The sequence below is a fragment of the Oncorhynchus tshawytscha genome, linkage group LG06, assembly GCF_018296145.1.
Source record: "Oncorhynchus tshawytscha isolate Ot180627B linkage group LG06, Otsh_v2.0, whole genome shotgun sequence".
In the NCBI taxonomy this organism is placed as follows: domain Eukaryota; kingdom Metazoa; phylum Chordata; class Actinopteri; order Salmoniformes; family Salmonidae; genus Oncorhynchus; species Oncorhynchus tshawytscha.
In genome coordinates this window covers 16366214-16379533 of record NC_056434.1, presented here as the reverse complement: position 1 = coordinate 16379533, position 13320 = coordinate 16366214, and the positions used below count along the sequence as shown (strand labels likewise).

The 13320-nt window shown below is 40.9% G+C and overlaps 1 protein-coding gene across 4 annotated transcripts in view; it reads left to right on the top strand.

Moving 5' to 3' along the window:
- Nucleotides 1–12971, top strand: part of LOC112252119 (homer protein homolog 3) — a 39771-nt gene extending 26800 nt beyond the window's left edge. For 3 of the 4 annotated variants that reach the window (XM_024423084.2, XM_024423083.2, XM_024423082.2), the window contains 4 exons: nt 769–925; nt 7040–7153; nt 10033–10113; nt 10325–12971. In XM_024423084.2, the coding sequence (XP_024278852.1) occupies nt 769–925; nt 7040–7153; nt 10033–10113; nt 10325–10510 (538 nt within the window). In that variant the 3' untranslated portion in view covers nt 10511–12971. The remainder of the gene's footprint in view (nt 1–768; nt 926–7039; nt 7154–10032; nt 10114–10324) is intronic. The other variant, XM_024423085.2, reaches the window with a different exon arrangement.
- The last annotated feature ends 349 nt before the right edge of the window (nt 12972–13320 follow it).

Below are 13320 nucleotides of genomic sequence, written 5' to 3'. Positions count from 1 at the left end.
AGGGCAGCGTTTGCGCTAACGTGTCAAATGATGATTAACGTTCAGTGACTTGTGATGCGAAAGCATAAATGTGATCGCAATGGCAGATGCAAAGCCTTTTTAGAACAGATTACTGCTTTAAGCAAACCATTAGATAATAACTTCTATATAGGATGTACAGAATGGGCTGTGTTTTAGCTGTGGAAATGTACTAGCTAAATCAAGTCATGGCTCAAGGTGGTACGGTTTTTCCTATTGTGGAGGTTGTTGTCAGTGGGAGGTTGAACCCACTGACAGGATCCCACTGACTACTGACTGAGGCTGAGTCATGTGTACTTAAAACAAGGTCATTAATGAGGCTCTACCACAGAGCCTTTCAGACACCAGTCTGCCCTCCATCCCGCACAAGCACACAAAAACACAATTTGGCACCCCATGTTCTCTGGCAGCCCCTCCATGTCGTTTTCGTGCTTGTAATGAGTCTTGTATGTTTTTTTTTGTGCTTGTTGCTATGGTGAGTTGGTTGGTAGTTGGCAGGCGGTTAGAAATGGTATGGAGGGTGTTTTTGCCTGTGGCCATAGATGGTGGTCTTAGAAGACTGGTGTAACTTTCCCATCTCCCTCGTTATTTAAAAGCTCTTGTCCGTTGAATCTAATAGTCCCACATTTAGACATGCTAAAGCCCCTGAATAGCTCTGTATATCACTTGGTGAGCAATAATTTAAACCTGACTATGACCTGATTTGTCTAATCATGGTACACTTATCTTCTGATTTGTTTTTTCCACCAGGTCCATATGTGAGATTAACCTGGAGGCAGAGCTGTTCACCCTGCAGCATAGCAACGCTAAGCTAGTGGCGGCGCTTCACGAGGCTAACACTGGTGTGGTGGAGTGGAAGAAACAGCTGGCTGAGTATCAGGAAGAGACTGAGAGGCTCCGAGATCAGGTAAGCGCTATGGTGTTAATGTAGGTGTCCTTCTCAGTGAATTAAAAAATAATAAGTTATCCTTTTTTAGATAAAACTATACAAAATATAATCACACCACCATATAACTGATTAAAACACTGTTTTGCAATGAAGGTCTACAGTAGCCTCAACAGCACTTTGTAGGGTAGCACCATGGTGTAGCCGGAGGACAGCTATTTTCCATTCTCCTCTGGGTACAATGACTTCAATACAAAACCTAGGAGGCTCACGGTTCTCACCCCTTTCCATAGACTTACACAGTAATTATGACGTCTTCCGGAACAATTCTCCAACCTATCAAGCTCTTGCAGCATGAACTGACATGTTGTCCATCCAATCAGAGAATTCATCTAGTACTGAATGAATAAGCTACAGCTAGCCAGCACTGCGTAAAATGTTGACTCAAAGAGAGAGAAAGACGATGGTGTGTGCAACTCAATATTAGGAAGGAGTTCCTCATGTTTGGTATGCTCAGTGTATTTAGTATAGTTTTTATCTAAAAAGGCAAAGTTTTTTTTGTTTCATTAAAAAAAAAAAAAAAAATCACTGGGTAGGATGGTCCTCCTCCGAGGAGCCTCCACTGTCCAATATGCAGTAATAGAAATAAGGCCATGGTCATAAAAAATTGTCCTCTAATCTTAAACGGTACTGACCGCAACTGCTATGAATGTAGTTTGAGGAGTTAACAAGATAACTAACTCAAATCTGAGATAACCAGTACCACAAATGTGGCTCATCTTTTAGCCAGTTACATTTCTATGGCAACGAATCCTTCAGCTCTTGAAGGGTGAAACCCCTTGTTTTAATGGCATTCCAATAGAGATGTATCTATCTTTTGATTAACTACTGAAAGATCCATTACTATCATGTTTTAATTACTCATATATAAATGGAAAACTGTCGGACACATCAAAAGAGGGACTGGGAGAGGCCCATCCTATGTTTAAGAGTGGCCTTTTTGCGGATTTAAAACCTTTACATTTTCGGTAGATTGCCAATGTTTAAAGTATCCTCCTTTTTTTAAAGTCATACAGAGTTGGACAAAAAATCAATTTCATCCTCCAGAAAAGGAATATTTAATATTACAGCCCACTGGCTAAACTCCAATGTACTGAAGACAACAACAAAAAATATTATTGGAAAAAATGTACTAGAAGGGTATAATATTTATAAAGGACATTGTAAACAAGGATAGTATAATTGTCACACAAGCAACTAATATTGTATGGAGGTGTATGCTCAATTTAAAATTATATCCAACTCATCGTGGCTTTGCCACTAAATTGGAAGAGACGATATCAAACAACAATTTACACATCAACCCGTTCCTTTCAATTTAAGCTATTATAACAAATACTTTCTACAAAAAGAACGTTCAATATATGGGGCATTCAACAGTCAGCCTTGTGCAGACTCTGCTACAAGGAAACCAAGTCAATAGAACATATTTTCTGGTACTGTCCATCGGTGAATCGCTTTTGGAGTCTGTTCCCGGAATGGTTGTTATGTCATAATGTCAGGGTTCAGATGGACCTGCAAACTGTATTGTTAGGAGATCTGAAAAACCACGATCCGTCAACGGGAAATATCATTATACTCTTGGGTAATGTATTTATTTTTTTAGGGTAATATCAGTAGAAATTTTACATAGGGAGGTTCAGGACCCTTGTAAGACATCACTTAAATGGAGGAATGTATTGCAAAAGGAAATAACAAAATGACATTATTCTGGGAAAGATTGGTTAATCTGTCGAGGGTTGGAATTAAGATCACAACAAATGGTGGATTGGCCACTGTGGATGAAAATCCAACTCTTGCAGAAAGAGGAAATTAGGAATGTATAATTATTTAACTACATGTCCTGTGTACATGAAGTGTTGTCATCTGTTTGTTTACACCAATCAGGTGGGGGGGATTTCCAGGTGGGGGGGGAGGAGTATAAAATAAATAAAGGGGATTAAAAATTATGGGAAAAATTACATTGATAGATAGAGCCCACAATCTTCAATATTGAAGCTGATCTCGTAAGACATCACAGTAAAGGACCAAGGAAATCAACTTCAAGTTTTAATGTCACATGCACAAGTACAGTGAAATGCTTTTCTTGCAAACTCAAAACCCAACAATGTAATAATCAATAACAATGTAATACTAGAAAAAAAAAGAAATATGAAGAACACAACAAGTAACTAAGCATACTATATACAGGGTGAGTTCCAATACCATGTTTACAATGTACAAGGATACTGGAGTGATGGAGGGAGATATAAATAGGGGTAAGGTGACTAGGCAACAGGATATAAGCTAAACAGAGTAGCGGCAGCTTGTATGAGTGAGTGGGTGGGTGTCCATGTGTGTAGCGTCAGTATAAATGTATGTGCATGTTGTGTGAGTGAGCAGATGATGGAGTGTGTGTGTAGGGCCCTGTGAGTGTGCATAGAGACAAAAAATAAAAAGGTCAATGAGGATACAAGCTTATAGTACCCATCTGGTCTTGGAGTTGCCTAGGCTAGCTAATGCTAGCCAACTTCTTTCACCAGTTAGCTTCAGCAGGCTGGTGTGTGGGACCATGACAAAATTGGTTAGCCTATCTCTGGGGCTAGTTAGGGGCCAATATTTTCATGTTGCACAACCTTTAGTAGTTTCATGAAATGCTTTCAATATTTGTATATTTTAAACAATTTATAGTTTGTATTGACATTTTAAAATGTTGTCCCATGTACATTGTGTAATTTACTGATGGTCCCTAACTAGTCCCATAGGGATATCGAATGTCAAACCAAATTGACCACTGGTGAATTGATGATCACTTGGGTGCTGCCAGATCTGGGCATGTGGGCAGATTTGAAATGAACCCAACCCAAGGAAAACTGTTACGGTACCGTAACATTCCGTGGCATCCGTGGCATCCAATTTTTTTCCTATCAGAGCTGTGGACAACACTGGTTTGATACAATGTTTATTCCTTTCGGGGGATATCACTGTTGACGTGGCTCGATAATCAGAGGGTGAAATGTGTTTTACATAATTTAATTCAAAAAATAGAAATGTGCCCTTGGTCAAGCTTAATGAGGTTCTTTCATGTGGCAGATTAAAGTACCACGGAAGCAAATCTGCTGGAAAAAATGGCTGTCAACAGTCATATTTTAGCTCCAGGCACTAAGGGGAACAACATCCATCTCAGTCCAACAAAGTGAAGGTTATCACCTTTTGTAACAAAGTCAACCAGGTGGTTGGAATTAGACCATTTCTCCAGGGCTTGGCAGGGCTGGAAGGCAGTTTTAGGACAGGACACCCTACTCCTCCCTTGCCTTAGTTAGGGAGGAAAAGACACAACACCAGAGAGGAAGAACAGAGAAGCCATTGGCTAGTAAGCCCTTTCCTCTCCAGGCTCTCGAAGCAGTAGACTAGTTTTGTTAAATGAGGGCTCTGGTGATTTGTTTTCGGGGTTATCTCTGACACTGCAGGGATGCTCTGATTTGAAATTTGATTTTATTTTTGATTTGGTTTGATTTGGTCCCCAGCCTGCTCTCTCATGTCTTACCTTGCACTTCTGTAGATGAGACGCAGTAGGAGCGAAGGCGTACATCCTCTGTAAAGACAAATGATCTCAAGAGATGGTAGAGCACACACTGCTTTAAAAGCCCATCTGTTGGTTCTCTCACAATGCTAACAATGGCCATACAAGCTATTTTCTGCTCATTTTACCATATTCTATTCGTTACTTGTTTCAAGTTTCAATGTCACATGCACAAGTACAGTGAAATCCCTTTCTTGCAAACTCAAAACTCAACAATGCAATAACACACAATAAATATTAAGATCACAATAAGTAAGTAAGCACACTATCTATGTACAGGGTCAGTTCCATTACAACTTTTACAATGTACAGGAATGCTGGATTGATGGAGGTAGATATAGTATGTATAGGGGTAAGGTGACTAGGCAACAGGATATAAAATAAACAGAGTAGCAGCAGCTTGTATGTGAGTGGGTGTGCGTGAGTGTAGAGTTATTATAAATTTATGAGAGTGAGCAGATGATGGAGTGAGTGTGTAGGGCCCTGGGAGTGTGCGTAGAGACAGTGCAAAAATAACCTTGTATCTTTATTGACATTTTAACTCAGTCTGTGTAGCAATTTTGTTAGCTACTCATCAGTCTTATTGCTTGGGGACAGAAGCTGTTCAAGAGCCTGTTTGGTGCCAGACTTGATTCACCGGTACTGATTTCCTTGCGGAAGCAGAGAGAATAGTCTATGGCTTGGGTGGTTTGATTCTGGTTGGTACCTAACACCTTACCCTTATATTTTTAACGATTTTCCGGGCCTTCCTACCACACCGCCTGATATAGATGTCCTGGATGGCAGGGAGCTCGGCCCCAGTGACGCTTTGAACACACCATCAGCATCATTGTGCAAAATAGTATGCATCATCATCTGGATATGTATGCAACAAAAGTTAAACATTCCCCATTTCTGTCAAGCCGTCTATGCATACAGATTGACACACACGTTCGATAAATCCAACAAATGTACCACACCAAACTGCCACTGCAAGGCAATACTGCAAGGCGAACTATAGCGTCATGCGATCGAGGGCGGTGCTATTGCCATAACAGGCACTGATGCAGCCAGTAAAAATGCTCTCAATGGTACAGCTTTAGAACTGTTTGAGGATTTCAGGGCCCATGCCAAACTTTTTCAACCTCCTGAGGGGGAAGAAGCACTGTCACGCCTTCTTCACGACTATGAGCATGTGTTTGGACCATTTTAAGTCTTTAGTGATTTGGACACAGAGGAACTTGAAGCTATTGACCTGCTCCACTACAGCCCGTCAATGTCGATGGGGGCGTGCTTGCCCCCCCCCCTTTCCTGTTGTCCACAATTAGCTCCTTGGTCTTACTGACATTGAGGTAGAGGTTGTTTTTCTGGCACCACACTGCCACGTCACTGACCTCCCTGTAGGCTGACTCATCATCGCCGATGATCAGGTCTACCACCGTTGTATCATCAGCAAACTTGTTGAAGTTGTGCTTGGCAACGCAGTTGTGGGTGAACAGGGAGTACAGGAGGGGACTAAGAACACACCCCTGTGGAACACCTGTGTTGAGGGTCAGCGTGGCGGACGTGATGTTGCCCACCCTCACCACCTGAGGTCGGCCCATCAGGAAGTCCAGGATCCAGTTGCAGAGGGAGGTGTTCAGACCCAGAGTCCTAAGCATGGTGATGAGCTTGGAGGGCACAATGGTGTTGAACGCTGAGCTGTAGTCAATGAACAGCACTCTTACATAGGTATTCCTCTTATCTAGGTGGGTAAAGACTCCTATTAATTTTCCTGCAAGGCGACTTGGTAGTTTTAGAAATCTGATCAGTAGGTCTGTTTTCTATATTGTCAGCGGTTGTATGAGAGCAGTTGTGCGCAAGCAGTAACATCATTCCCTCTGAGTTATTGTCACATTGATTTGGCTCCTATAGGAATGTGATACCCCTACAGCAGTTTTCTTGAGCTCCGATGGATGGCATGATATGGAATCTTAAAGGGCCATTATGAATATGCAGAGGAAATGCAAATGAAGAGATGGTAATTGCGAAGGCTGAGCACAAACCCATGAAAATTACAGTCAGTTTTCAATAAACAAGTCAGTTTGTTGTTGTACGATTCTAACCATGTTCCTGTCTGTTAAAGTGAAAATATTTGGGGGGGGGGGTTTAAAAAAATGGTTGTGGAGTTGACTTCAAGGGGTAAACGGTTTGTCATCCTTTTTAATCACAATAACTCACCACATGAGTATATGTGGAATTCAGACCTTTTGAGTCAATTTCTATGCTAAACACATACAAGTAGGTCAAATTAATGTCTCCATCTGCGAACCTTAATTTAAAACCCTTCTGGCAATTAGTAAAATGTCTCCATAGTGATGTATTCTGTGTTATTGTGGTCCTTTTAACACGTCATAGCTGACCGCCGAGAGGAACTCATGTTCAACCATCCACTGTCATTGCATATACACTAGGATTGAAAAGCTCCTTATTTAGTCTTATTCTCTCTCTTCCTTTCCATCCGTGTGACACTCTCTGTTGTTGTGTGTTTGCAGGTGGCAGAGCTGGAGGCTCAGAGTGGAGGGCCTGGTCCCAGTGGGTCTGAGACGAGGGATGAGCTGACCCAGTCATTGGAGGAGCTGGAAGCCTTGCTCAAAGCAAAAGACGAGGTAAGGCTTGGGGCTCTGACCCTCTTCTAGGCAACCAGATACTGATAACCTCAAGGTGCCAGGCTTCTAGGCTCTCTAGACAGTGCCGTTGAAAGAAACTAGTGAGGTATAAACACAGGTTTTTGTTTGAGAATCTCAAAAAACAAGTCTTTCTTGAGTTTTTTTTAAAGCACTTCCCATCTGGAAGTAGAAAGCCTTGGTAGAGGTATTTTGCATAGTGTAAATTCCACCTCTTGTTCAAAGGAAATTGCTTTAGGTATATCTATATTGGATGGATTAAATGAATCCCAGCTGCATTATGGAAAACCTGTCAGTCATCCAAACAATCTGATTTATTAGATTTTGAGAAAGTACAGTTATTTTGGAGCAGCTACAAACTTGGTCTACTGCTCAAGAGTGCTATGAGTAATGACAACGCCCCAAAACATTCTGAAAATAGGGTATCACATTTTCATGCCTTCGGAAAGTATTCAACCCCATTGACTTTTCCACATTTTGTTGCATTAAATGTTTTTTTTGTTGATCTATATATACTCTGTCAAAGTGGAAGAAGAATTTTAAAACACTGATCTTGATTTAATCATGTTAGAAACATATTTGGCAGCAATTACAGCTGTGAGTCTTTTTGGGTAAGTCTAAGAGCTTTGCATACCTGGACTGTACAATATTTGCCCCTTTTTTATTCTTCAAAATCTGTCAAATTGGTTGTTGATCGTTGCTAGATAACAATTTAAGTCTTTCCATAGATTTACAAGCCAATTTAAGTCAAAACTGTAACTAGGCTACTCAAGAACAGTTTAGATTTGGCCTTTTGTTTTAAGTTACTGTCCTGCTGAAAGGTGAATTTGTCTCCCAGTGTCTGTTGGAAAGCAGACTGAACCAGGAATTTCCTCTAAGATTTTCAGCTCTATTTCATTTATTTTATCCTAAAAAAAATCCCCTCGTCCTTGCTGATGACAAGCATACCCATAACATGATGCAGCCACCACTATGCTTGAAAATATGAAGAATGGTACCCAGTAATGTGTTGGATTTGTCCCAAACATAATGCTTTTTATTCAGGAAAAAAGTTAATCTCTTTGACACATTCTTTGCAATATTACTTATGTGCCTTGTTGCAAACAGGATGCATGTTTTGGAATATTTGTACTCTGTACAGGCTTCCTTCTTTTCACTCTGTCATTCAGGTTAGTATTGTGGAGTAACTACCATGCTGTTAATCCATTAGCAAGTTTCTCTTATCACAGCCATTAAACTCTGTAGCTGTTAAAGAATTACTATGGGCCTCATGGTGAAATCCATCCATCAGTGTTTTCCTTCCTCTCCGGCAACTAAGTTAGGAATGACGCCTGTATCTTTGTATTGACTGGGTGTATTGATACACCATCCAAAGCCTAATTAATCATTTCACCCTGCTTAAAGGGATATGTAGTGTCTGGTATTTTTTTTACCCATCTACCAATAGGTGCCCTTCTTTGCAAGGCATTGGAAAACCTCCCTGGTCTATTCAACATACTTTTGGCCATGTAGTGAATGTGGACACCATCAAATTACTGGATTCGGGCTATTTCAGCCACACGTGTTGCTGGCAGGTGTATAAAATCAAGCACACCGCCATGCAATCTCCATAGACAAACATTGGCATTAGAATAGCCTTACTGAAGAGCTCATTGACTTTCAACGTGGCACCGTCATAGGATGCCACCTTTCCAACAAGTCACATTTCTGCCCTGCAAGAGCTGCACCGGTCAACTGTAAGTGCTGTTATTGTGGAGTGGAAACATCTAGGAGCAACAAAGGCTCACCCGGAAAGTGGTAAACCATACAAGCTCCCAGAACGGGATCCCAGAGTGCTGAAGCGCATAGCGTGTAAAAAATTGTCTGTCCTCGGTTGCAACACTCACTACTGCGTTCCAAACGGCCTCTGGAAGCAAACTCAGTACAATAACTGTTTGTCGGGAGCTTCATGAAATGGGTTTCCATTGCTGAACAGCTGCGCACAAGTCTAAGATCACCATGCGCGATGCCAAGCGTCGGCTGGAGTGGTGCCAAGCTTGCCGCTATTGGACTCTGGAGCAGTGGAGACGCGTTCTCTAGAGTGATGAATCACGCTTCATTCTTGACGATTCTGTGCTTCCAATTTTGTGGCAAATGTTTGTGGAAGGCCCTTTTATGTTTCAGCATGACAATGCCCCCGTGCCCGAAGCGAGGTCCATACAGAAATAGTTTGTCGAGATCGGTGTGGAAGAACATGACACAACAAACTTTTGAAGTCAAGGTGGTTGAATACTTTCTGAAGGCACTGTATCTAAATTAATCCGTTTCCTTGTGGCATTGTAGTGCTCTCTCAAACCTTCACATTCTTTTACAATCTAAACAAGCAAAACTTCAGCAAAGATGACTCATACAAGGTCACTTTGTACTGGAGCCCATGAGGGAAATTTCAGTAACAGCAGGATGTCCCAAAGTTTGACAAAATCTTCCAGGCTACACAAGAGATGATTTGACATCTCTTTTTAAAAAAGGAATAAATATGTGGATAAAAAAATGTATGATTCAATAGAGTTCAGAGAAAACATATATTTAGATGTTTATTTTTTGTCACACACTGACCAGATAGGTGCAGTGAAAGGTGTTGTTTTACAGGGGCAGCCATAGTATTACAGCACCCCTGGAGCAAACTAGGGTTAAGTGCATCGGCAGATTTTTCACCTTGTTGGCTTGGGTATTTGAACCAGCTATCTTTCGGTTACTGGCCCAACGCTCTATCCACTACAGTCCTTTGTGGATACCAGGAAGAGTAGCTGCTGCTTTCAACAGCTAATGGGTATCCTAATAAAAAACCAAAGGATTACTGTATTTGTGGTTTCTTTTTTTAGATAATCCACAATCTACATAGCAGGAAATCAGATATCCATGAGTTGGAGAAAGAGAGAGAAGAGGCTGTTCAGAGACTTCATGTGAGTTTGGGGAATTGGGTTAGAACATGCATTTTTGGCTTCTCTACACTAGTGAATACTGAACACCAGTGATTATCAACCGCTTTAGGGGCTCTGTGAGAGTTTTCAAAGGGTATGCTAAAAAGCAGGGTGGGGGGGGGACAATTGATATGACATTGACCATTTTAACATGAATTAATCTGTAGTCCTCTGTCACTTGTGGACCTTCTAGGATCTGGAGACACGAAACGCAGAACTGGAGCGACGGGTGGAGAGCGCCGAGCAGACTCTAGCTTCCACTCTGGAGGAGCGGGAACAGGGGCAGAGTGAGGTTCAGCGGGTCGTCGACGTCCTTGAAGTCAAGATATACGACCTGAATGACCTGCGACAGAGCTTGGCCAAGCTCATCAGCAAATAGTGCACCACAATGACAGAAGTTTTGAGGGCGGTGGACAAGGAAGGAAAATTTAAGCTCTTTCAGAACAATGTTTTCTTAAGCACATAACTGCAGTGAATGAAAGTAGCACCTTGACTTCACTTGTTGCAGCTGTACATAAGAACAAGTTATATTGTTAGGTGGGAGGTTGGGAGCATAATCCACAGGGTCCGTTTTTCTATTTAAACGTTGTTCTGTTGACCTTTACACCATTTTCATGTAAATGTAGTTAGGTTATGATTCTGTCAACCTCCTTTTATAGAGGTTCTTAAACTTCAAACGTAGTTGAATTGAATCTGGGGTTGCGCTTAATGTAGGTGCCTAATTATTGTTTACATTTGTCAATATGATGAATAAGTTAACTTCTATTGTCTTATGTATTGTATTACATCAACAGTTGCCATAATAATGATTTGGTGATCCTACAGAGACGTTACTGCAGAATGATGAGCTGCAGAGGACTTATCACCAAAACTGCATGAACTCAGCAAATAACCTTGCCAAGTACAGTAATGTGAGTTATGCGCATTATCCAATGTGCAATCGTTTACAAATAGATTTATTAAAAGCACAAGTAGTGTTATTAGTAAATATGTCCTGTACTGGATTCAATACATATAGCTAACTTGGTATCTGAACTTTCACTGATGCACACCAAGTGATTTTCTTCTGACCTCGACTTTGAGGCATTTTTTCTTGGTATTAAGTACAAGTATAAGGTTAAATCAGTGTTGAATTAGTAATACTATTTTTGACAAGTACTCTGTAGGTTATGTAGCATCACCAAAGCATATTTTTGTTAATTTATACAAACTTCAATTGTATTCTGTTGAACAATGTGGTTTCTCATTTTGCTTCAAATGCACATTGACTACCTAGAAGTGTTACTGACTATCAATTTTAATCCAACAATTGATGTGAGGATAATCGGAAAGTTTCACCTGCTCTGTGTACGTCATGATGCCTATATTCTTCGTTTTTGGAACATGGTCGTTTGACATTTTACTAGCCCATCTCTGACCTTCTGGAGAAAACAGTGGCCCAAAAATGTTTTTTAACAATACAAAATGCAGTACCAAAGATGCACTTACATTTCTTACCCACGTAGCACACTCGTTCTGTACTGACTGGACTGGACTGGACTGCACTGCACTGCACGATACATTTTAAGATAATGAAAAAATAACTTGAATTGTCTATGGAATTTTTCTGTCACTAAAATTGAGAGTAGGATCTCTTATCCTTATCCTCTTCATATTCACAAGTTATTTAAGCCCTGTTTTCCATAGGCAACGGGGCTAGCTCGAATTGCGTTTCCACTGCCTCCAGAAATTCGAAATGATGCCATGTTGCTAGGTAGCCAATAAATGACTGTGCAGCTAGCTTCGCTAATGTTGCTAGCTTCAGCAAGATGTTAAATTATTTAATTAATGCTCACCATGCTGTAACTAACGTTACACCATACTCCTCCTGCCAGTGCCAGCCAGACTCTGCCTTGTATTTAGCTTGCTAACGCTAGCTGGCTAAATGGTTAGTGTCATCGCTAGCATAACAGGCTAACGTTAGCTAGCTGAATTCCTACCTCGCTTACAATGGCATTGGCAATTAGCTAGCTAGCAAACCAGACGACAGGTTTGATAGAATGTACCTTTAAATACGACCTGGCCAGCTAAAGTTTCTAGCTAGCTTGTTTCAACTCTGATTTGCTAGCTAGCATTTGAGGGCTGATTGTTCTCATGAAAGTTGATTGTGTAGTGCAAAACATTTATGAAGGATCCAGATATGGTGGTAATTCGTGTCATGTCTGACTACTGCAGTACTGCTTTTCCATGTGCTAGCTAACAGGAACAATCCCAGACTAGCTAAACTTGGTGTCAGCATCCAGCAGTGATCAAGCTGGTGGTTGCATAGTAATGGATTCAGCCTGAATTCTAGTCGGGCTGGCACCAGTTGTGGAACTGGGCTGCGCTAGCCCGAGTTTCCCTCGACTCAGCTTGAATTTGAGAATTGCATTCGAGCCAGATCGAATTTGGCCCTAATTTTAAGTGCCAGTGGAAATGGGGCTTTTTTTGACCACCAATACTTCAAATACCTCAGCAAACTGATTTCTTAATTCATCCTGTGTTTGAGCGTGTTCAAATACTGTAAAAAATGACCCCCCCCCCACACACACACCTATGAAGTAATCATAAAACATTATTGGATGGGTGAAAGGTGGTGTATATTTGTTGTATTTTCCTGTAATTTCACAAGGGAGTAAAGTAATACTTTTTCCAGTATTAAAACAGGGCCTTACTAATCACACTGAACAACACACTTGCCTGATTTGACCTTACTTTCAGCATAGGAGGAACCCATGTTTATAATATTGAAAATGGAAGTTCTTGTATGTGTAACTAAAATCTTTGTGTACAGTTCAACATTAAACGTTTGCAAAAATGTGGTTATTTTTCAATGCTATGTATTTGATTAATTGTAGTAGCCAATTAACAATGAACTACAGATATCTTGAGAAAATAATCGACTGACACCAGTGCTTGACTTGGGCATGTGCACACCGGAGCTGAGAACCGGCACCTAAATGTTCTTTTGCTAGAGCTCCTGCACCTCCTATAGAATATTAGCTCAAAAGTGTTGTGGAGCTCCTGCATCTAAATATAAACAGCACCAGCACCCAAAATGAGAACCTATTTCAGTCCAAGTCAAACACCGACTGCCACATCAGTCATTTAACAGATTTGTTTTTTATGAATTCCCCTTAGCTTAGGGGTCTGAATATCTGACTTGCCAGT